This window comes from Mya arenaria, chromosome 8 (assembly GCF_026914265.1).
Source record: "Mya arenaria isolate MELC-2E11 chromosome 8, ASM2691426v1".
In the NCBI taxonomy this organism is placed as follows: Eukaryota; Metazoa; Mollusca; class Bivalvia; order Myida; family Myidae; genus Mya; species Mya arenaria.
The window spans coordinates 49,028,273-49,054,548 of record NC_069129.1 but is presented as its reverse complement, the minus strand read 5'-3'; the positions used below and the strand labels follow the sequence as shown (position 1 = coordinate 49,054,548).

Sequence of the window (26,276 nt, the reverse complement as noted above, 5' to 3'; positions counted from 1 at the left end):
CTGATCAGACAGTTATATGCAGACTGTCAGGACATATGCTGGCCGCCAATGGAATTAGGCACCAACATTAAAGATCATTCAAAATAATAAGTTTTTGTATATACGTTTTCCATTTTATTTGCAGCATGAGTTACTCCGGTGAAAGCGACACAGAAAGTGACTATGAAACAAACCTGCAAACATATAAATGCCACATGTGCAATTTTAAACCGGATTTCAGGACTCTCATCTATATTCTGGAACAAATTGTCGATTTCGGGCCATACCTCATAACTTTGCCAGATGAACAACTGTATGTAAGGTGTCAATTTAATGACTGTGAACGTTACTATCACTTGAAGTGTATACATGAAACGTTTCCTGATGAAGCTCTGAATAACTCTCATCTTGATGACTTAAGAGAAAATGGTATACACTGTCCGAAGTGCGAACCAGGAATACCAATAGTCAATTACTGAAATGGCGGGATTTCGCGGGAAAATGTTAGTAGCGATGGCACTAAATCGGTTAGAGCAAGACTTTCATCAAGACTTTCATCATGATGGAAATGAGACCAAAGAAGCCGTTAAAAGTATTGAGTCCGAGATGGAAGTGACAAATTCACTTCATGCAGAACCAGATGCAAGTAGATCTACATTGAATCTAATGAAATCAAGCACATTCGATACTAATAACAATATAGATACTGATGATTCTTATAACGATGATGACTTTTATGATTTGGATGATGATGTTAACGATCCAGATTGGACATTAAAGAGGAAAAGAGAAGATAACAGTGCATGTTCTGACAGTGAATCTGATAGTGCAGGAAGTCATACTGAGACTCGAGAGTTGAATGCACAGACTTACCAAACCCTATGCATTGAGAGCAACATTGAAGGTAATATCGGTGTGGAAAGTGAAGAGAACGTAAGAGAGGCTTCTTTTCCTGACATAATAGAGCGGGTAGAGGAAGTTGAGACAACTGTAAATGAAAATGACCCAGAATTAGTTAAATATGGTTTTAAGAAAAATAAGTTACTACGAATGCAGGGGAAGAAGTATTTTGGTTTTAAAAAAGGTGGAGACGGAAAATCAAAATACTGTGTTGAACGTCCAGAGAAAAGTATGCATCCGAAGAACTGTACAAAAATATGTGATAAAGGCTGGGGAGGGAGGCAATGTTCAAAGATAGATGAACACGCAAGGGGTGAAATCTTTAATATGTTCTGGAAAAACATGAATTGGAGAGAAAAGAAGGTATATGTTTTAAGCCTGGTATCAAAAAATGATGTAGCTAGACGCACGACAGGTGAAAACAGTAGACGAAAGTTTTCGTATTCATACTACTTGAGAGTAGATGATCAGAGATACGCAGTATGCAAGTCACTGTTTTTAGCAACACTAGCATTAAAAGAAGATACTGTGTATAATTGGATAAATGAAAATGAGTCCGAACACGGAATTCCAGGAAATTCACACAAAGAAACTCCAGGCAAAAACACGAAAACAGAAGCAAAAGATTCAGCAACAAAATTTCTTCAAAAAATACCAATAATGCCATCACACTATTGTAGGGCGCGAACGTCTAAATTGTACCTGGAAACAGAGCTTGCCAGTATGAGAGAGTTATACAAACATTACAAACTAACAATTGAGTCGAGGAATGAACCAGTGTATGGTATAACACAATTTACAAAGCTATTTCATGAAATGAATCTTGCGTTTTACAAACCCAAGAAAGACCAATGTTATCTGTGTACAGGATTCAAAGTGAATACTGTTGATGAACAAAAGTACAATGATCACATACGTTAGAAAACGGAGGCGGCAGATTCTAAAAGGATTGACAAAGAAAAGGCAATCAACGAAGGCAAACAAAAGGTGATCACAATGGACCTCCAAAGTCTTCTGTTATGTCCAAAATTAGAAGCCAGCTGTTTATTTTACAAAACAAAACTATGTTGTCACAACTTTACATTATTTGACCTTTCAACTAAAGCAGTAATGAACTACTTCTGGAACGAAACTGCTGCAGATCTAAGCTCTAGTACTTTTGCAACATGCATTATTGACTACATGGAAACGTTAGATCTGAATGGTATAGAAAAGGTGATACTATACAGTGATGGTTGCACCTACCAAAATCGAAACATCACATTGTCATGTGCATTACTGAGGTTTGCAGTTTCTCATAAGATAGAGATTGAACAGAAATTTCTTGAAAGAGGACACACCTACATGGAATGTGACAGTGTCCATGCAACTATAGGTAGAAAAATAAAGAAAAAGGATGTTTATATTCCTCAGAAATATGTAGAATTGATTGAAGAATCAAGAGAAAGTGGAGATGAACCATACAAGGTGGAGTATGTTGATCATCATTTCTTCAAGGATTACTCCAAATTGCTGTATTACACAAGTTTAAGGCCTGGGCATGGTGTAGGAACACCAGTTGTCACGGATATACGAGTGCTTAAATATAATGTAGATGGAAACATACTATATAAGCTTAACTACTCAGACAGTGAGTTCTTTGAATTAAGGAAGCCAAGAAACGCATCACATTCATTTACAGAATACGTTCCAGCAGCGTATGTAAAGCCACTGGTCCTGAAAAAGTCCAAGTATCAGCACCTCCAGCAGATAAAAGAGGTGATTCCAAAAGACTACCATGCGTATTATGATCAGTTACCACATGCTGATAGCTGAGACCTATTGGCAGTGAATGTTTTGATAGTGCTCAACGGGGTTGCAGAACACGTACAAAAGAAAACAACTCTCATCCTGGGGCAAAATCGTCCTTTACTTGTCTGTTCTGAAGTTTTGAAAGTAGTTCTCTATTTCGAGGTAACACAGAGTCAAATTGGCCAACATTTTGTATACCAGTACAGATGCGTAGACCCAAACCAGCCACCACAATGAAAATGCGGCATCTGCTCAGGGATGACACTGCTTGCCAGCAATCAGCACCTACTCTGCCTTGCACTATCATTACAAACAGTATTGACCTTCATTAGATGCCTTTTCAATGCGGCGGTTGATATGGGCCATCACTGTTTGTAATGTCCTACGGTTTGTTTTCGTACGACTGCACTCAGATGGATTTGATGTATTGATTGGATACATTTTGTGTATGATTTTTTATGATACCATGAATTTGTTAAATGATTTACATGGATCAGATGTGTGTTGGCTGATTTACACGAATTGCACAATCATACATTTGATGGGTTGCATTAGTATGGTATGTGCAGGCCTGTGTAAGCCCTATGCATGTGTTCGATCATTAACTTGGTTCAGCTGTGGGCACACAGGTATGATCAATGAATGTGTTTTATAAGTTTCATTGTAAATGTGGTGTACTCAAAACGCAAAATCCTGTCAATTCGTTTGATGGTTTACATGAACTGTTGTTTATGATAACTCTTTGCTGATGCTCAATTCTACAGATGCCTTAAAATGCACCAGTGCGTCGCCGGAACTAGGGTATTTATACATTGAAAACAGTGCAGATCCTACTAGACTGCACTTTATAACGATATGTTCTATTAGGATCTCCACTGTTTGAAACTTGTCATAAACACCAGAATGTTGTCCACTATGATGCAAGCAGTGCAGACACTGATTACACGCCTTGAAGGTATTTTTGTTGTCGCCTCAGCGCGCTATTTCCACTGACAAGTCACAAGTATGTCAAAATTTAACTGCATTAATTGGTCTTGACCAACTCCGTTCTTAACAGGTCATATTTAATGTATCTGGACTTGCGTAGTTGAGTATTTGATGGTAGCTGAAACCGATGACTAAGAATAAGTTTAATGCTAAACGGCTGTCTTGTCTGATAATATTTGTACAAGAACTATGTAAATGGACTTCAGGTATATATGCAAATATGGGTGAATGCTTGACCTATCAGTTTTTTTATAAGTTTCTTTGCTGCTATTGTTAGAACTGTTTTTCTTGTTATAGTTATAGCCGTTATTTCATTGTTCATAGAAACTGTATTACTTTGTCAAGACTTTCATGCGAATTAAATATCGATTAAAGTTACGCAGATACCGTCTTTTCAAAGTATAATGCCCTAATTAAACATATGAGGATACCCGGATAAGGAACAATTATAAGAACACACTATCTAAGCAACAGTGCTGAATTAATTTTGTTAAGGCTCATACAATAAAATGCCGAAGCTGCACGATTCAAATTCAAATTGCCGAAGCTGCATTGGTAATAACCGAATATGCATTTTCCTAAATCAGAAAATACCGAAATTACAATTCTGATTGAATACAAGCATTTCAATATTCACATATATTATTTCCTAAAAAATGCTAAAAATGTGTTTACTTAGGTCCATGTTAGATGTGTATAGTGTTTTTAATTTTTCAGAGAAACGTTTTTTTCCTTCTCCTGAAAATCTTACTTTTTTCAGCTTCGGCATTTTAAACTGAGTGTATCGATTTGCTACTGTACAATAGGGGAGGTTACTGCGTCGGAGACGAACATTTTCTTAAACCGGTTTAGCATCAAATCAAGTAGGACCTACTCCGGTGACCTCAGACGAACATTCGTGTAAAAAATGGATTGAAATGGACAATCATAAACTTTTGGGCTATGGACTTATTGAAGACAACTGTATGGTAAGTCTAAATGCCGTTTGTTTTCATGATGGTTTAAATGATAAGAATTGTTTGTTATTTTTGATCACGCACAGGTATGCCCCCCCCCCCCCCCCCCACACATAGTGACATTACTCCGCAAAGCATTGTCTGCTTTTTCCCCGCAAAATTTCCTCGGGAATGGGCGTAACCTAGGTTCCCTTTGGTGCGAGGACATTTTACCATCAGTTCATTCCTGCAGGGAAGGAATTTAAGCGGGGGTTAGTCCACCTAAATGGCCTTCAGTCTTTTGAAGATTTTTAGACTATGGCAGATTAGAGACAGGGATACATAATGTAGTTAGTGTCGGTTAGAACCAGCCGCCCACCCGGGTAGCCCAGTTGGTTAGAGCGCCATGCTAGTGTTCCGGCGGTCGTGGGTTCGAGCCCCACACCGGGCGCACTTTTCCTCCCAGGTTAACTTTAATAACAAATGTCAATATAATAAAAAAGTATCCCTGATTGCTAATTATTGTAGCTTTATAAAGCCGGGGTTGGCTGAACCGAAAATCCCACTATTCCCCGGACCTGGGGAGTTCATGGTTACAATTGACTGCAATCATTTTTTTGAAAAAAAAAAGTGTTAAAAAAGTGTTATTGTTTATCCTTCAAACTAAATTCAATTGACGCCAAGTCTATTGCTAACTATTGCACCAGTCAATTGTACATAGAAACAGTGATTCTTCACAATCATGTGCTTATTTGTTTGTCATACTGTACCAAATTATTTGGGAATATTGTTAGCACATGTTTTAATAATACCATTTTACCTCAGGACAATTTTTCAATAAGAACTCAGTCAAGTATGAAATATTTCCATTTTGGAAGAATGCTGTAGATCTTTTACATTTGAAGATTTGGAAATTATTATTGGTTATTCTTTAAAAAGTGTCAAAATTTGAGTAGATCTATGGTAATGCAATTAGTAGCTCAAAATTTTAATCCTTCAATTGTTATTTTAAAAACTGTTTTACTTAATGATAAAGGAAAATTATTCATTTTATTAAACAGATGTACACAAGAAGGTATGCAATTCTAATTTTGTTAATTTTATCCAAAATTAAAAACTTATGGCTAAGTATCTGTAGATGTTGATATATATTATATATATATACAATTGACTGTTTTTATTGCTTGCTTATTAGTGTTGGGAATCGGACTGAAATATTACTATAGATAATCGGTTTATGAAAACAATCAATGATCGATTATTAATCGTTTTAATCATTATTTAACTATCTTAGGTCATCATATATAAGGCATATAGATAAACTACATGAACCAGTTTAAGAAAAAATGTTCCCTTACAATATTATTTGTACATTTATTTGTATAAATTACATTATTTATTCAGAACGCACCTATACTTTAGTGTTTACAAGTTACTATTACAGATCATGAGACTGCAGGCTCTAAATTTTGTGTACGGTATTGAATACATGTGTAAAGTAAACACAAAGAAAAATATCAATTTCGTTTTGATAATCAGTCAGTAACAAGTAAAACAAATATATTGAATATAATTGAATATTCTGTGTTTTACAAGAACACTTTCTTTCAGAAAACTGAGAAAACTAAATTATTACATGATTTAAGAAGTAAACAATACCAGTAACATTTTAAAACCACAAAAGTGTGATGTTGAGAACCAATCCTTTTGCAGTTAAATTACAAAGAAAATTTGTAATAAGGTACTGTACTGAGCTACTGACATGATAATATGACTAGATAACACAATATAGTACCACATGAACATTTCAACATTAACATGTATTGACCAGAAACAAAATATATTTTCAAGACAATCTTTTAACTGGTAGTCGGTAGTGGTTACGTCTCTTGTTTCTATAATCGATTGTTCAAATTTCACTATCGATTGTCGCTGATGAAGAAGGCCTTTCCGATCAATTGTCGATTATAACTGATCTTCGGCACAACACTATTGCTTATACTTCAGCGTTTTGAGATTTCATTAAGTTTCAAGTAATATTTTTCATATACTATATCAATATAATTTCCATGTTCTTTTTTATAATAATGATATAGATAGACTATACTAATTAGTGATGTTCTGATGATCAATTATAATGAAAAAATAACTGGTATGTTCCTGAAATCAGTTTTTCTTCTTTCATCTTGTCAATTTTGTTCAGTTGTAATCATTAACAATATGGCTAAAGCAACAACAACATTAATAGTGGGGTTTTTTGGTGAAATTTACTGCCTTACTGCCTTCTTCCCTAGTGAAAACTTGTCCATTTTTCACCATATTTTATGTTTTCCAAATTTGATAAGTGGAGATTTCATAACATTAATGAATAAAAAATCTTGAAAAGACTTACTATAAATTAACAAAATAATATATGCATAAAAATCTTTAAAACATGTAGTATATAGAATATTTTAGCACAAGCCCACAATCATGCACTGGTGAAAATTATGTCATCGGGGCTTGTTCTAATTCTGAATTTAATATAGCAGGGCTTGAAAAAAAAAATATGCCAAGCAATAGAGTAATAATTCAGGCTTGTTCATCCCGAACTCCAATTTCGATGATATATTTTGCCATTAAAATCTAAATTAGATATTTAAGCCTGATTTTGTATTTTTCCCAATGTCAACTTTTTTTCCCAAATTGTATTGTACAGGTGGTAAAAATAATTCCATAAAATACACTAACTAGATATTTTCAATCCTTTACCTAACATAAGTAGAGTAAAGGATGATGAGTTTTTGTACAAGAATAAAATTACAAGTACGGTACCAGGTATTGTCAAAAAATATTTCTTCTATTAATAAACAGCAACGTGAGTGGAACTGATTACCAATAGTCAAACCAGTGTGTGTATACCACGTGATAAAATACGTCATATGCTACGTCGGAAGGCAACATTTTGCTTAAAATGAACACTTAAATTAAAGATACCTTTTCTTTTACACCACCATTATAAATGAAACAAAGGGCAGTCTATGCCGCTTAAAGAGCCCCGCATTTGTTTTATTACCGACATTTGATAAAGTCATTAGTTTCATCAAACGCTTCGCCCGTTTTCAAAATCATGTTTTGACAGTGCTCCGTCCGACGCCCTATTGTGAAAAGGTTTGTCGAAGTGTTTAAAGCAATTAAACTCGCAATCAAACTCTGGTAAATGGCCGAAAGCAAGGCTCCGTAGGTGGCGTAGACTGCGCTTTCTTTCATTTAAAATGGTGAAGAAATAGTAAAAGTTATCTTTGTTTAAAGTCTTTTTAGCTCACCTGTCACTTTGTGACAAGGTGAGCTTTAGTGATCGCCTTTTGTCCGGCATGCATCGTGCGTCGTCCGTCAACAATTTACTTAAAAGACATCTCCTCCTTAACCGCTTGGCCAATATTAATAAAACTTCATAGGGATGTCCCTTGGGTGGTCTTCTATCAAAGTTGTTCAAAGAATTCAATTCCATGCAGAACTCTGGTTGCCATGGCAACCAAAAGGAAAAACTTTAAAAATCTTCTTCTCCCAAACCACAAAGCTTAGGCCGTTGATATTTGGTAGTTAGGATCACCAAATAGTCCTCTACCAAGATTGTTCAAATTATGGCCCTTGGGTCAAAATTGGCCACGCCCTGGGGGGTCATGGGTTTTCTCTATATGTTTATAGTGAAAACTTAAGAAATCTTCTCCTCTGAACTTATTTGGTCTAGAGATTAGATATTTGGCATGATTCATCGTCTAGTGGACCTCTACAAAGTTTGTTCAAATTATGGCCCTGGGGTCAAAATTGGCCCCACCCCGGGGGGTCATGGGTATTTTCTATATGTTTATAGTGAAAACTTCAAAAATCTTCTCTTTTGAACTTACTTGGCTTAGAGCTTAGATATTTGGCATGATTCATCGTCTAGTGGACCTCTACAATGACTGTTCAAATTATGGCCTTGGGGTCAAAATTGGCCCCGCCCCCGGGGGGTCATGGGTTTTCTCTATATGTTTATAGTAAAAAAAATCAAAAATCTCCTCTGAACTTACGTTGCTTAGAGCTTAGATATTTGGCATGATTCATCGTCTAGTGGACCTCTACAAAGTTTGTTCAAATTATGGCCCTGGGGTCAAAATTGGCCCCACCCCGGGGGGTCATGGGTATTTGCTATATGTTTATAGTTAAAACTTCAAAAATCTTCTCCTCTGAACTTACTTGGACTTACTTGGACTAGACCTTAGATATTTGGCATGATTCATCGTCTAGTGGACCTTTACAAAAATTGTTCAAATTATGGCCTTGTGGTCAAAATTGGCCACGCCCCAGGGGGTCATGGGTTTTCTCTATATGTTTATAGTGAAAACTTCAAAAATCTTCTCCTTTGAACTTACTTGGACTAGAGCTTAGATATTTGGCATGATTCATCGTCTAGTAGACCTATACAAAGACTGTTCAAATTATGGCCTTGGGGTCAAAATTGGCCCCGCCCCGGGGGGTCATGGGTATACTCGATATGTTTATAGTTAAAACTTCAAAAATCTTCTCCTCTTAACTTACTTGGACTAGAGCTTAGATATTTGGCATGATTCATCGTCTAGTGGACCTCTACAAAGATTGTTCAAATTATGGCCCTGAGATCAAAATTGGCCTCGCCCCCTGGGGGTCATGGGTTTTCTCTATATGGTTATAGTAAAAAAAATCAAAAATCTCCTCTGAACTTACGTTGCTTAGAGCTTAGATATTTGGCATGATTCATCGTCTAGTGGACCTCAACAAAGATTGTTCAAATTATGGCCTTGGGGTCAAAATTGGCCCCGCCCCGGGGGGTTAGGGTATTCTCTATATGTTTATAGTTTAAACTTCAAAAATCTTTTCCTCTGAACTTACTTGGACTAGAGCTTAGATATTTGGAATGATTCATCGTCTAGTGGACCTCTACAAAGATTGTTCAAATTATGGCCCTGAGATCAAAATTGGCCCCGCCCCCTGGGGGGTCATGGGTTTTCTCTATATGTTTATAGTGAAAACTTCAAAAATCATCTCCTCTGAACTTACGTGGCTTAGAGCTTAGATATTTGTCATGATTCATCGTCTAGTGGACCTCTACAAAGTTTGTTCAAATGATGGCCCTGGGGTCAAAATTGGCTACACCCTGGGGCTGATGGGTTTTCTCTATATGTGTTATAGTGAAAACTTAAAAATTCTGTGCAATATATGACAGGTGAGCAATTCAGGGCCATTTGGCCCTCTTGTTTTAAATCAAAATATTGCCATCTGACGTAGCATTTATGACGCAATTTATCACGTGGTTTACACACACTGCAAACAGGAACTGATTCCCAACACTTTAGTTCTTTAAGCATTCTGTGCAACTCTCCAAACTTGCCCCAGGGTCTGAAGTAAAAAAAAAATGACCTCATAAATATTCTGCTTTGTGGCATGTTATTAAATGCTTGATCAACACATATCCACTGAATATTATATATATCTTAAAATGTCTGACCTCATCAAATACAAAAGAATCAGTTACTACAATTCAAAAAAAAGATTTTGGTATTAATTTTCTGTCACATAGCTTAGACTTTAAAATTCTAATTAGCTCTTAAAACATGATTTAACATAAGTCATATATGCACTTGCCACTTGACCATTACAAGTTAAAAGGCCATAAATCACTGACTGTGTAAATCACTGATGGTGCAATCAGTTGGAAACAAATGGAAATATTACTAGATTTTGATTGGATGCCTCCATTCAGAGTTTATTTTATATCAGGATTTTGATCCAATCACATTGTGTGTTATACCTAATCTGATGACAAAACAATTTTTAGGCGGAACTAAATTAGTCCCACCCAATCAAGAAAGGAACATTACTTTGAATTTGTGTCATTAAGAAACAAAACTCTTCCATATTTCTGTATATTTTCTAAGCATTCTCGTTCATTTAGAATGTCAAGTGTCATCTTTGATCCCATTTCTAAATGTAAATAAAATCCCGTATTGCTGTTAGCATTTCTTATTACATCATCATATCATTTTATGTTTAAATAATTGCTTGCTTATTTATTAGACTAGTTAATAGTGAACAGACAGTGTTTCTGTAATGAATATGGAATTCTTTATAATTGGAGATTTTGGAAATGGAAATTTAAGGGGTTTGCTTTAAGAATGAAGGCAATGAAAAATAATACATTTTACATAAAAAAAGTTGTTATAATTCAAATCTAAATCATACTCTTTACCTGAAAAAGATTTTATTTTTTTTTTTTTATTCTTGAAGTACAGATATATATATATGTCATATTTTCCATTTTAGAATTTTTAAAGAAAGTTGAAGAACTTGAGAAAAAGAAATTTTAGAAAGAAAATTTTCAGTCATATGATTAAGTGAATGTATCAGTGAGTCAGAGACCTAATGTTCTACTTTGCTTTGCAAATGCTTTGTCTAGTTAATTGTAGTGCAGTGAAAGTTGTGTTTCTTTTATGAATATATATGGTACTCTTTATAATAGGAGATTTTACTTAATCATACCCTCATTGAACAATTTCTTATAATATAAGGGAATGGTTTCTGGAGGAAAAATAATTAAAGTAATAGATTTTATAGTATCAAAAAGGCTATTGATTGAAAGTATTAAATTAAATCTTTATCAAACTCTTCACTTTGATAATAATTTAAAAATTGAATGATTCTAAAAATATCGAGCTATATGTAATAATTTAAACAAATTTGAAGAGCTTGAGAACCAGAAATTTACAACTTTTAATATTTAGTGTAGCATCTTTTCTGTACTAGGTAGTGTCAAGGTTTTTTCTGCAGTCCTACTGTGGGGACATTTAAAAGTGTCTGACAAGTTTATGATATACACAGAATGGTGTCACTGTTTCCCACAAGGATCATAAAAACAATTAAAAGGCCTTTTTTTAAAGAACGAAGTCATTCAATACATAGGAAAAGCAATAAATAAGGCCATTTCATAGTAACTTAAATTTAGACTTAGAAAAAGAAAACTTACAAGTATGGTGGTGCCTAGAATTATGCTATTTAAATGACTTATCAGTATGTGGAAAATGCAGTTATTATCATTTCAACAACTTTAAGGTTTAAATGACAGTATATTAATTATAAATTATTATTCACAAGTAGTTTTAAGGTCAATATGTTTTAAATTTTATTGGGACTTTCCTTAGTGGCGGTGGGGGACAATATTGTGCGGGTGTTCTTCAGGGTTGGAGCTGTGGAGGATGGTATATTAACGTTGACACACTTTAATAATTGTTGACACTCAAATAGGATTATCAAATATATATTTTGATATTTAAAATATCCAATCAAGTTCCATTTCTTGAAACACATATATGATATGTAAACGTGAATTAATCGCCAAATTATAATAAATTAAAGCTGCACTCTCACAGATTTACCAATATTACAACTGTTTTTTTATTTTTGTCTTGGAAAAAGCAAATTTTTGGTAAATATAGATCTGCAAATCAATGATTGAAGATTGCTGACAAAAGCTAACATCAAAGATTGGCATATTTCGGTCAGAAATTAATAATTAATGGCTTAAGCCTTACTAACGATTTAAGAAAACTGCATAAAACATTAATATATATGTGTGGCATGTTAGTATTAAAAGTTTAGCAACTAAAAAAGAACACAAGTCATGCATTCAGTGACATATAAAACAATAAAATTGTATTGTTCAGAATTTAAGATATAAAGAAGAATATAGTAAAATTAATGTACATTTTTATTTATTTTTAATTCAATATACATAAATCACAGACCTATAAACCATAGTTTATAGGTCCATGACAATATATCATTGAAGGCTACTGACCCTGATCAAATTTTGATAAGAAATTTTTCAGTAGCAACTCTCTGACTGTTATCTTTGCCTTCATCTAAAAGCACCAAGTATTGTCATGGTAACTGTCTTTACTGTGTATAATTAAGATCTTAGTTGGTCATTTTCCTACTGATATTTATTAAATATAGTCAATTTGCCTGCTAATAGTTTAAATGATCTTATTGACAAAATAAATTGGAATGGTTGAAAAAAGCATATCATTAAAATTTGCTGTTGGAATATATTCTGTGGAATAAATAATAGAATTATATAGAGATATATATAGTTACTTTAAATAAGTTTTGTTTTTAACTAAATTACATAAAAAAAATGAATTGAACTGTTGTTTTTTCACACAAAAAATATTTGTTCATTCCTGGATCTTTTGATGAAAAAAATATGTTTTAGATCACCTGCATCATTGTCATAAAAAAACATTAGCCTATTCAGATCACTAAAACTCAAAACATGTTCAAGAAGTGAAAGCCCAAATTTGGCAAATACTGAGACAAATGAACTTGGTTTTGTTATATATCAGTGTGTGTATATCACATGATATGTGCAGTCACAAATGCTGCAACAGTAGGCAATATTCCTTTGAATGACTTAAAAGTTAAAACAGAAGACAACTTTTATTTTTCTTCACCATTTTGAATTAACTAAAGGACAGACTATACAGCTGCAAAGAGCCCTGTATTTGTTTTCTTACCGGTGTTGATAAGATGATTACTTTTCTCAAACACTTTAAAGCTGCACTCTCACGGATTTACCATTTTGACAAATCTTTTATTTTTTGTCTTTGAATGAGCCAATTTTTGCCAAAATATCTGCTATAAGTGATATAAGACTGCTGACATAAGATCTGACTAAACTAATTTTAATGGCATAAAGCATTACTAACAGTTTAAGAAAAATGCACAAGTATCCATTTTTTAAATTAAAATCGGTGATCTGATTTTTTGTCAGCACTCTTATATCACTGGTTTCCATTCATTTTCGCATAAAGTGGCTCATTCCAAGATAAAAAAAAAACTTTTTCAAAACGATCAATCTGTGAGAGTGCAGCTTTAATATACCTGTAAAGACTTGTCATAGTGTGCCAAGAAACTAACCTCTCAATCAAACTTTGGTAAAAGATCAAATGCGGGGCTCTGTGTGTGCGGCATAGACTGTGCTAATTTTTATTTAATATGATGAAGAGCTAGTTAAGTTATCTTCATATGAAGCAAAAAAAATGTTTCAATACCCTGTATGAATTTTCTTCACCGGATATTGATTCATAAAAAAACTTGTTGTAGGGTGCGGAGCTACTTTTCGCTATATGTCTAAATGGAAAAATCTTCTCCTCAGATCCTGCTGGCCTGTTTTCAAAATAATGTCACAGAAATGTTCCTAAGGTTACCATCTGTCAAATTCCTTTACCATATGTTGATCCATAAAAAATATGGTATCAGAAGGGGGGGATTAGTGGGTGTGGTAGTGGATCTTCACCAAAAGTGTTCAAATGTCCCTAAAGTGAAATATAGCCCAGAGTTATTTACACCCCATAAAGTAGTAGTCTTACACATTTATTTGTTCATGTTCTGTCAACAACTATGCCGTGTTATTTCAATTTTTATATAAATTATATTGTATTATGAAATATCATTGATAATATAATTATGTAGGATTTGAAAAAACAACAACTGCATACTGTTATAAATAAAATATGTATATTTTACCAATATATTATCGATGTTGGCCTGTCCAATTTGTATTTTTCCGAGAGTCAATTTTGTTCCCCAATGTGCAAGGCACAAGCGGTGAAAATAATTCCAATAAAAGTCACTAATTATTATTATTGTTATTATTATTAATAAACTATTACTGTTTCAGGAGATAAACAGAAACACAGAGGTGCTATACTTTCTGATGGAAAAGACAACAAAAGCATCTCCCATAGTTTTGGCGTGGCTCAGATCAAGAGGAGAAATTTAAAAAAGGTTATTACTGAGCAACTAAGAACATGCAAGTTGCACTGGTTAGAGTGTAAGACCCATCTCGCTTCATGAGAATTGATAATCATCAATGTATTAAATCAAGAAATTGAATGTAAGTGTCTTGTCTTTTGCAGTGTTTTTGAAATAGAATTTATTAAAAAAAGAAACTAAATTATTTTTTAATATGATTGTGAATGTGTGATGTTTTCTTCTGATCATTCTCTCTCAAAACCAGATATAGCAAACATATTTCAAGTCGTAGATTTTTTTGTTTTACTTGTAAATATAGTTCTGAGGTTGTATTTTAGGCATTTTAGCCTTTTTATTCTGCTCAATACAAACTTATTTTGTAAGAATTATGGCCCTTTGTAATTTTTAAACAAATACATTTTTTTTATGTTTTTGTAAGCCCATTATAAAGGGACATTTAATATTTTCACCAGCTGCATTATAAAGTCAGACCGAAAGTGTCCAGTAAGTGTTCAAACAATAACTAATTTAGAATCCTTTCTCAAATCAGGTGAGCAATATATATAGGGCCATCTCTGTGTTTGTCTGACAAAAAAACAATAATCAATATTTGAGTTAAATTGACAAATATTGTTGTATTTAATGTTTTGTGAAGACATACAATTGGATTACTTTTGGGTTAATAGGATTATGGTTTCTGCACATAAAAATATTTAGAATAATATTTGGGTCAGTCGGTTCATGTTCAATATTACTGATAGTATAAGTGGAAGCAGTGACTTAAAATAAATTACCAAACAGTTTATGCTCAATTGCTTTGAGTTAACATACAAGATATGACACTTGGAATACTAGATCTTGGTGGCATAAATAAAAGACCTTGTTTTGTCACATTAACTTGTAATCAAGCACTAACTTCCTCTAAATTCTCTTCAGGTGATGGTTGGGCACAAACAAGAAGACATAGATCACAGGCGTATAGCATATGAGTAGACAGGAGTTTCACACTCTGCCAGACTTACTTCCTCAGACGAGCAGATTTAGGCTTCTCAAGATCACGCACTGCACACTAAGACATAGTCTTTGACTACAACAAGGCCTAAGGGGATGAAAGTACAGAGAGGTCCAATTGAAATCAATTCTGTGCTGCGTCATTTCTTTATTCTAGAGGTTGATGGACATGATTTATGGCATCAAGTGTGCAGTTTGTCAACTAACTATCAACACAGCAGTCTTGTTCACCAGCTGCTAAACTTGAGCTTTTAGCTTTATTGCTTGAAGCCACTGTATAAGAGGAGGGAAGGTGCAGACTCATCAAAAAGTCTCAAGGTTGAAACTAGGAAGAGAAGTTTGTCAAGAGTGTGAATATTTGCTTTGAAAACAATTGTTACAATGATTTGGTTTCCTTTGAAACTTGATACATACTATGTGTATGTTGAATGAATTGAGATGCTTAAATAAAGAACCACTATTCAAATATCAGGAAACTGCATTTTTCATACTAAATTGGTAAATGATGTCACCATTTCCTGTATGTATTTAGATAAGATATGTTTCCACAATTAATATTTTTAGGGACTATTTCTCAACGTAATGAAATAGATTAAATTTGTAATGAGACCAGTATCCATTACTGCAATCATACAATAAAAAATACAGGGACAAGCCCACTGCTCATATAATATGATTAAACCTTGTTTAGGGGCATGAGGCAAACAGAGTTACTTTCAAATGTTAAAGATGCACTCTCACACTTTGGATGTTTTGACAACTGTTTTCATTTTTAGCTCTACTGGCCAAAGGCCAGAAGAGCTTATGCGATGGTAATGTGTACACGTAGTATGTGCGTCTGTAAACAATCCTCGTTTACATGATACAGCCTACAGTTCCTTTCGAAAACCAGCCAGATCCGCCCATGTATGCCTAGTTTATGGGCCTTGTTAGTAAACAAAAATCAGTGTGTCAGTAGGCAATTGCTCGTTAACATGATACAGCCTTTTTGATTGTATCTCAATGAAACTTGTACAGTATCTACATATCCATATGAGCTCGGTTCCTTTCGAAAACCAGCCAGATCCGCCCATGCATGCCAAGATTATGGGCCTTGATAATAAAAAAAAATAGTGTGTCAGTAAAATTGCTGATTTTTTCCCCCCTTTCGGCTCATATGGAAAATTCTCCAATTGGAGTTTGCCAAAAGAATGTAGGACGAAGTGAACCACTTCCCAAGTGAACCACTCGGTGAGACGAAGTGAACCATCTATATGTTATATAGGGAATATTCTCTTAATGTAATATTATGTTTCAGAGTTTATTTTCCTGAGTATAAATGATTTAATAGATAATATGAATAAATTGTTAATCATATCAAAGTGTTTATTTATTAGAATTATGTATTTTGATATAACAATGTTTTGAAAAAAGGAAAAGAAAAATGAAAAACAAAATACCTTTTTATTTAATCCTTATAATGAATATATTATCAATACATCATACTTTGTTGAATTTTATTTCATATATGTTCAAAAAATTATCTATGTTTGTTATTTACACCTCAATCATGTCCCAAAAACAAATAAGTGTGGGTGTAATTAATGGATAATTGTACTTTAATTTTAATTGGCCTTATTAATTGGTAATTACTCTTGAGTCTTGCATTCAATTGGCGATAATTACTAGTTATTATCACCTTTCAGACAGTGTGCCATCACACAATAGCCACTATGTAATACATATGTGGTTCACTTGGTCCTGAAATGGTACACTCAGGAACTGGTTCACTTGTGAAATGGTTCACTTCGTCCTGCACCCTTGCCAAAACCCCGCGGGGGACCTAAAATCCAATCGGTGGCCAACGGGAGAAATCAATTTTGGAATTAAAATTTTCATATTTCTTAAAAAAAAATTTTAATTTTACTTAAAATATTTCTAATTTAATGGACAAACTTTCTATGTGTCGCTTTTGAAGTTGATACCTAAGATAATAAAAAAACTAAGTTTGCAAGTAAACCGGATTTGCAAACTTATACCGGATGCTGTTTATAATAGGACACATTCAACCACGCATATCTAAATATACCATAAAGGGAAATGACTTAAATAAGCGGCTGAAAATTGATGTGTCTGAAAACTGTTTAAAACATTGTGAGAGGGTAAAATATGCTACAGGTAAATTTTAGTATTTACCTGTCGCATTTTTATCACATTTGCCTTGATAAATTTTAATGTAAAACACTAAGTTAATGATTGAAAAAGAATAACTGAGTGAGTGAGGTGGGGTAAGGTGAAGTGAGGAATTAAATTTTGGCTAGGTGTCCAGTCATCATCTCCCGGCCTGTACAAAAAATAACAAAGTAACAGTATGGAAGTGAATAAATAAAGGTGCGGAAGCCGTATGATGGTGATATAGACGGGTCCTAAATGTTACTCTTCATACACACTTAAATGTTCATAAGCATGTATACAGTAGTGTGTGCCAGGGAAGTGGGGCGGCTTTGGTTCATACTTTACTTTGTTGGAGTGTTATAGTACACTTAACGAGTTAGACCCACTTTCCTCGTTCACTCCGCGGATAGAAAGTCGACGGACGCGGGTTTTCTCCGAGGATAAAACTGTTTTCCTCGCTGAAAACCCGCCAGGTTTTGCCGGGATGCTCGTTAACTGCGGAGTTTGATATAAATGGTAGGGTCTGGATTCGTCCGATTGTATGACCCTGCGGCGGAACTCCGCGTCTGAGGAGATAAGCAAGAAATTAATATTTTCAGTTCAGAAGTTAATCGTTTTTATCCTTATGTACATTTAGTATTTCGTATAACATGGATGAAATAAAAAAAAAAATATAAAAGAATAGCTACCAAAGGCAACATGTCCGTTTGTCAAAACGGGTGTCCTAAGTGACACTCCACATAAGTGGCCTTGAAAAACAATGGCATAAGCTCAATAACAGCGCCTGTTCCATGATTTAACGGTAGTGATGTTGATACAAACATAATCCAAAATGCTAGACGTATTTGCAAATAATCAGTTAAACTTGTATTTATTTTATTGTGATATTTCTACTAAACCATTAACATTCATTTACCTCGTTACAAAAGTGGTCAGGTAGGCAAGGTATGATATAAAAATTACAAATACATGATTTAAGAGCAAACTTTCAAAAAAAATGTAGTAGGTAGTGATGTTGATACAAACATAATCCAAAATGCTAGACGTATTTGCAAATAATCAGTTAAACTTGTATTTATTTTATTGTGATATTTCTACTAAACCATTAACATTCATTTACCTCGTTACAAAAGTGGTCAGGTAGGCAAGGTATGATATAAAAATTACAAATACATGATTTAAGAGCAAACTTTCAAAAAAATGTTTAAAGCAATGTGTTTTGCAAAAATCAGTGACATTCGGTTTATGGAAAGGAAACGCTCTTCAAATTATTAATAAGAAGGCTTAAAAACATTATCTGGAATGACTTTTACGAATCAGAGTGATCGGAAACTGGACATGTTTTGGCATTTTTACCATTAATTATAGAAATTTATAACATTTTTGAAACGTGTTGTATGGGATCGACGGTATATCCTGTGTATATGACAAATTAAATATGCTCCCATAACCTGAATTGCACGTGCTGCCATTCTTCACAGCTCTGGTATCTGACCCATGCTGAGCACGACGCACGTTTTTCCTTATGCAATGCACGGGAAATTCGACATTGTCGCGCACAAGTTTACACATTCAGCAATATAATTTTCACCAAAAAACAATACTTATTTACAATATACTACTTCTGTTTTAGATTAAATCTGTATTCAGCAATAAAGGTTCATCAATTACGTTGGCTCTTTGAACTAATGATACTTTCTTAATAAATGAAATGAAATACCCCCCAAAAAATAAAAGAAAATGTTTATTATATAAAAAAACATATCTCTTTATGCCAAATATCTTAATAAGTTGCGTTTTAGAACAAACATTCTTATTGCAATAACACATTAGGAGAAATGCCAAAAATGTTGTATTTCAATCATAAATACATATAATAAAAAAGCTGGGGTTTGACTCTTGTTTGGGGACGTTTGACTAAATTCTTGACGTTTTCACCATATAACGTTTCATCCTGGGACGGTTTGAACTGCTACCATCGGCATCACACCAAAATTTATTTCAACTACAGATCAAGTAATTATTCCAAAGAAATGTAGCAATTCGATTTAACCGTTTAACCTTGTGATATCATTATTAAACGATCAATATATTGAATAATGTTGTGTATTTGAAAAAGTCTGTGAATAAAGAGTTTTAATGCCATGACCAAATTCTGACGTTTCGTAACTTGTAACGAGTTATTTGATTGGCTTATCAACGGCCAATCTCAGATGAACCCGAACGGAATGTCCTCATATTCCCACAGCGTGATGTCACGTAGCGTTAATTGAGAATCTGAACTTAATGAGATTGTTATTTATGGTATGGTATGTAACTTATTATGTAAGCTCATTATGATTAAGATGGGCTAGACGAGCGCAACGAGTCCTTTTATTATATCCCTATTAATATAATTCCCATATTCTATGAAAAACAAATCATGCTAACGCCGTTTTCTGATCAAAGTACCGTGTGTTAAGGTCTACCTTTTATACATAGCATTTTATCTAAATTTAAATGACTTTTACTGTCAATTGTTTTTTTTCGGAAACATTCTAACATATTTTCTAAATGGCCGTCGAATATTTTTCTAAAATTAAAAAAGGATGTTTTCTGGTGCCATTGTTAAGATCATTTTTAAAATGATAACTCCCAAAACCTAAAATCGCATAGGGCATGAAATAATTTAAATATAAAAAAAACACACAAGTAAAGCATTTTTTGCAAATAAAACTTATTAAAGTACAGTCAGATTTAAGTTAAACATCCTTTTAACTATATGAGATTGTTTGGCAATTGTTTTACCCTTTAATTGGTATCTCGATCTTATTGAAATAACCTTACTTTTGAGATCTTTAGAGATTCGCGCTCCAAGCAATGCAATAAAATGGCTTCTCAAAATGTTAAACGTAAAGGATGAAAGATATATTGAGCTGACATTCACTGATGCTATTATTTTAAGGTGTCTATGGTTGGTCTATTTTCAATCAAAGGGAAATTACCAATTAAGTAATTTGATTTAAATTTGACTCGTTTTGGCTAAACGAAAGGCATTTCAGATAAACGGATGAATAAGAAACTATTTCACGTTTCAAGTATTTCAGGAAATGAACGAACATCCTTTTTTGTTCGGAAGGCATCAGCACATAGTACAGCAATTTCATTTTTGAAACTAGGTAATATACAAACATCTAAAATATGCACAAATAACATGTTCGTACAAGTTGTATGAATATTTATACGAAAAACTACAGAAACAAGCTCAGTAGCAAAATGTTTAAACCAGGGTTGATGACACTGAGTAAACGCCAAAGACATAGAACATAAAAGCAAAATATCACAAACAAGAAACATGGAAGAACAACATAAAACTCCACAATCAGCACATTGCATAAATACTATATATATAAGAACTAGTTATGCTTACTAAGGATTGTTAGGTACCGCCTTGGCACGGTCAGCTAAACTCTTATACAAAACAGGACTATACAAAAATGTGATTTGTTTATGACGTCATTTCAGGAATGGAAATTCCTACAAATGTCGGATAAAAGAAGAACAAAATTCTTACTACTTCCTAACCTCCGTCGCCATCGTTAGTTGAACTGTGTCTTAACTTAAATTGCCGTCATTGTTACTTTTAGTAGGATAAAATTTCCTTTGTTCGTATTTCTTCTCTTTTTTTCAACCCTTTGTTATTTTACTTTTGGTGTGCTGCAGATGTTAACATTGTGGAATTTGAATTTTTGATTAATGATAACGATTTTCTTCAGGTCATGTCTGATTCAAACAACACAGCGTTCAAAACAGCCATTAGGAGAGCGTGCAGTAATGTTCTTCCTATGAAACAGCTAAAGGTGTTTGGTGTTGTTTGTTTGGAAAAGGACAAGGAAAAAGAACAGACGCTGAAAATTGACATCAACATAAATAACAACGAAGAGGTCGGCGCAGGTCAATCTCAGCAGAGTGTCGAAAAAAATCACAGGTATGCGACTTATTTGATAAAAGAAAAAAAAACTAAAACCCAATTTACCTGCAAGCAGACCTGTCAGCACCCCAACACAATGTATATACAAGGGAAACCAATGATAAAAAAATAAGATAATGCGAAATTTGAAAAGTAGCCGTATCTCCACCAACGCTTGGTAGATTGGAACCAAAGTATTTTATCGTGTGAAAGCATAATTATCTAAATCCACTATACCTCTCATAAGTTATCGCCCATACACCGAGTTTTGCTTTAAATCTGCACTCTCACAGATATACCATTTTTACAACTGTTTCATTTTTTGTCTTGGGAAGAGCAAATTTTTGCGTAAATATCTGCAAGCCATTGATATAAAACTGCTGACAAAATTCAGATCGTAGATTTTCATATTTCAGTTCGAAATGTTTCATGGCTTAACCCGTTACTAACGGTTTAGGAAAAATGCATAAAACATCCATTTTTCAACTTAAATATAAAAATCTGCGATCTAAATTTTTGTCAGCAGTCTTATATGACTGGTTTCCATGGATGTTTGCAAAAATTTGCTCGTTCCAAGACAAAAATAAAAAAAAGTTGTCAAAACCTTCAATTGTGAGAGTGCAACTTTAAACTTTCTTAGCTGAAAAGAGGACATAACTTATTAAGAGTTTGCAATTTATAACGTCAAACTAAATCTGTATTTTAATGTGCGAAACATGTGTACTAAACAATACGTCAACCCTTTCATGCGTGATCGCCCGAACATCGTCCTCTGCCCCCTGTCGACTCAGATTTTTTTGTGGGGATATGACACTCATTTATTCATTTCACTCATTTCATTTGCAAAGGTCTTTTTTAAAGCTAAGCCGTCAATTAACCATGTCTGCTTCGTAAAGTTTCGTTGATGTACGAGTATGTGATTTATTTAATTATATGGTTTGGTTTAGGCTTATTTCGTCTTTTTTTAGCTCACCAGAGCACAAAGTGCTCAAGGTGAGCTATTGTGATCGGTCTTTGTCCGGCGTCCGTCCGTCAGTCAGTCCGTCCGTCAACAATTGCTTAAAAAACTTCTCCTCTGAAACTACCTGGCCAAATTAAATGAAACATCAGTAACAACGTTGAACAAAATGGCTGACTTCCTTGTTTTGCTTTTAAAAATATCTTCTCTGAAACTACCTGTCCAAATTCAATGAAACTTTACAGGAGGTTTCCTTGGGTGACCCTCTACAAAAATACAACAAGGGGTCACGATTGATCAACAACAACAACAACGACAACAAAATGGCCAACTTCCTATTTTGCTTTAAAAAAACATTTCCTCTAAAACTATCAGTCCAAATTCAATTAAACTTTACAGAAAGATTCATTGGGTGACCCTCTACAAAATACACCAACGGTCAAGATTGATCAACAACAACAACAGCAACAACAAAAACAACAACAAAATGGCCAAAATGTTAAAATCTGATAGTTATGTAAGGTTAGCTCTTGAAACAAGGGCATTAAGTCTTGCTATATCGTCTCCCTTTTAGTTGGAGATTCCACTTCTTTTATTTTAAGTAATAAGGGAATAGATTTTAAATGTTATTAAGTCTTTAACATAGTCACTTAAAGGTAATTATTATTCATTTTTAAGTTTATAGATTAAAATAATTATTATACACTTTATTATTTAGAAGAAATTTCATTTTAACCTAATAATAAATTTAATATTCAGGCTTTTCCATTGAACTTCATGTAGATTATTCTATGCTGCGATCTTATCTTCTGTGTTGATAGTGAATAAGCCTTAATCCAATTAAAGATTTTTTTTTATTTCGAACATGTGAAGGAAAGAAATGTTGACATAGATGGAAGAAGCAGTGATATTAGTGGAAGGTGCTGAATGTGTTCCGATATTTGATTATAAGAGCTTAAGGCAGTTTTTTTTTTATTTTATTGGATGGTGCACTGTTTGTTGTTTGTGTAACTATACTAGAAGTTCTTTCAGTGTGCAAGCAATTAAACATAGTTCTGTCAGTGTGCAGGCAATTGAATGAAGTCCTATTTGTGTGCAGGCAATTAAATAAAGTCCTGTCAGTGTGCAGGCAACTGGAAAAAATCTTATCAGTGTGCAGGTATCTGTGCCAAGTGCTGTCAGTGTGCAGTCAGTTATCAAGTCCTGTTAGTGTGCAGGCAACTGAATGAAATCCTTTCAGTGTGATGGCAACTGTGACAAGTCCTGTCATTGATTATCCTGGAAACATGTTTGATCAGTATGTTTTTCAATACAACAAATACCAAGCTTTTTTATTACAAAGGTTAAACTCTAATACTCAGGTGAGCGATTTAGGGCCAATATGGCCCTCTTGTTCCTTTTAACTCTTTTCGTTGCGAATGATCCTTTCGTATGTTGTCACTTAAAACCTCTAGTTATAATGATTCAATTCAGAATTTAAATATAAATATTGTTATCACTTTAGATTAAATAAGATATAACTTTGCCTTGGTTACATAATGGTATTTGCATTTTCAGAGTTAGTGCGGATACTACTGAACTGTCGACGAAAATTTGGATGTTCGCTAAAAGGTTAATCAGTTATACAAATCAGTTGAAAGTGTTTGGTATTATCTACATATCGCATAGAACAACCGAGTATTATATCACTCTTAATCACAGTGTAGGTGATAAGCCTGTCACAACTGGGAGCGTAAAACGCAGTGTCGGTCAAACAATTAAAGAAATCAAAACCGTAACTGAAGACGTTATCCCTCCAAAAGGCAAGAAGCTAACAAAGAATGAAGACAAAGAAATGCAAGATAAGTCTCTTTGCACTGGGAGCGTAAAGCGCAATGTCAGTCAAAAAACAGAAACAGGCAAACAACAACCTGTAACTAAAGACGTTTACCCAACACATATCAAGAAGCCAACACAGAAAGAGTACAAGGGAACACAAGATAAACCTTTCCGCACTGAGAGCGAACAAACAGTGAACAAGCAAGAGAAAAACTGTAACATGGGAAACAGAACATTTATCTCACCTAAGTTTAAAGAGCCAAACAAGAAATTTCGACTTCAGACAGAGCATGGTATAATAGAGGGGTCGGAAGATACTATGCAGTTTGTGCATGTGCATGACGAATCCAAAACTGCTGAGACAGTAAGAAATGAATATGGTGATTATAGCACTACAATCACAACACCGAGTAGACCCGTAGCAGCAACAAATGTAAACATGAAAAGAAAAAGTACGAGCCATGTTGAACAAGTTGGAGCAACAATCGGTAAAAAAATAAAGCAAGAAAGATCTGGAGAAATTAATAAGGTTAAACTTACGTGTCGGAAGTGCAAAAAGAAGATATTGTACAGCAAGAAATGTATGATAAAACATATTAAAGTATGCGCCAATGTATGTGACCTGGATGCACTAGGATATATCATTAAAGGATAAATAACTGGGCCTTTTGCTTGACAATTTCTGAAAAAAATAATCACACATGCTGAAGAACCTGCATGCATTTTCAGTGGTTTTCTATTGAATTACTAATATTTAAAGTTGCTCACAGTACGTAAACTACTCTTCGTTATTCATGGTAAAAGAGATAAGTTTGCAACACAGCGGTCAAAATGTGCCCAAAACGCCTTTTAGTGTCACCTGCCTTGCCTCTTTGGATTAGCTTGAAACCTTCCTGTTTAAGATCTTCATATACATAAAGCTTTGACGTGTAAATAACCAGACATATATGTACTATTTTATTGTAACGTTTTAGTTAAGTTATGATAAATCTATCTTACTTTTTTGACTGTGACAGTTTCCCAAACCAGTTTCAAGATGTGACAATTATCAAGTATTTCTAGCTTATGTTAAGCTGAGACTAAATGATAATTTTATTCAAAACTTGAATGAAAAACAACAAAAGCATTGTTTTATAATAATAGTGCTTGACTTAAACCTTATGCAATATTAAAAAAATAGAACGATATAAGATCCTGTATCTTTTGATCAGAGGAATGTAATATTTGTCAAGTCTTAGAAGAAGAATATCATTTTGTTCTAGTCTGAAGTCTTTATTCTGCAAATAGACGTTAATATATACCCCTATTTTTTAAAGGCGTAGATAAAATATGCAAAGGTGTATTAAATAAGTTACATCTGATAAAGAGGATCTCAGTTTATACGTTCACAATATAGTTTTAGCTAGTTGACACATAGTATGATAAGTCGATTTATTTTTATCATGTTACGTTTTTTATATTGTATTTTTAGTGAATTACGAATACTTATTGATTAACATACATGTGTGAGAGACATACTAGTTAATTTTTATATAGACTTCATACTTTTGAGCTTTAAGAATATAGTTAAACTAATCTGTTAGTTATAATTCCATTTTTTAGTATATACGGTTGCTAAAGTATATTTATATGTATTAAAAATATCTATTCATTTCAACAATAACTTTGTGTCTGTGTTGTGACTATATATTTATTGTTCTCTAAAATAGTTTGCCAAAACTGTTCTTAATCTAATCTCATTTAATTTCATTAAGGTGACAAGAATATATTTAAAGATTATGACATTTTATTCTTAGTATGGTAATGTGTGGAACTTACACACTCGCGAAGTGCCCATTGTTTAACGGCCAGTTGTCCTCGTCATTTGTTTCTGAATACTCAGCATATTGACATTTAACTATGCCTGTTCGGCATACTGGACAATTGTTATTTGCAGATGCTGTCATGAGTGCATATAATAATATTTCCACAGGAAGGTAAATTA

The 26,276-nt window shown here is 33.7% G+C and overlaps 1 protein-coding gene across 1 annotated transcript in view; it reads left to right on the top strand.

Moving 5' to 3' along the window:
- Positions 1 to 25,805, top strand: part of LOC128243727 (uncharacterized) — a 29,564-nt gene extending 3,759 nt beyond the window's left edge. Inside the window, exons 2-3 of the mRNA XM_052961646.1 lie at positions 21,323 to 21,534; positions 24,032 to 25,805. Of these exons, the coding sequence (XP_052817606.1) occupies positions 21,326 to 21,534; positions 24,032 to 24,947 (1,125 nt within the window). The 5' untranslated portion in view covers positions 21,323 to 21,325 and the 3' untranslated portion in view covers positions 24,948 to 25,805. The remainder of the gene's footprint in view (positions 1 to 21,322; positions 21,535 to 24,031) is intronic.
- Positions 25,806 to 26,276: the final 471 nt, after the last annotated feature.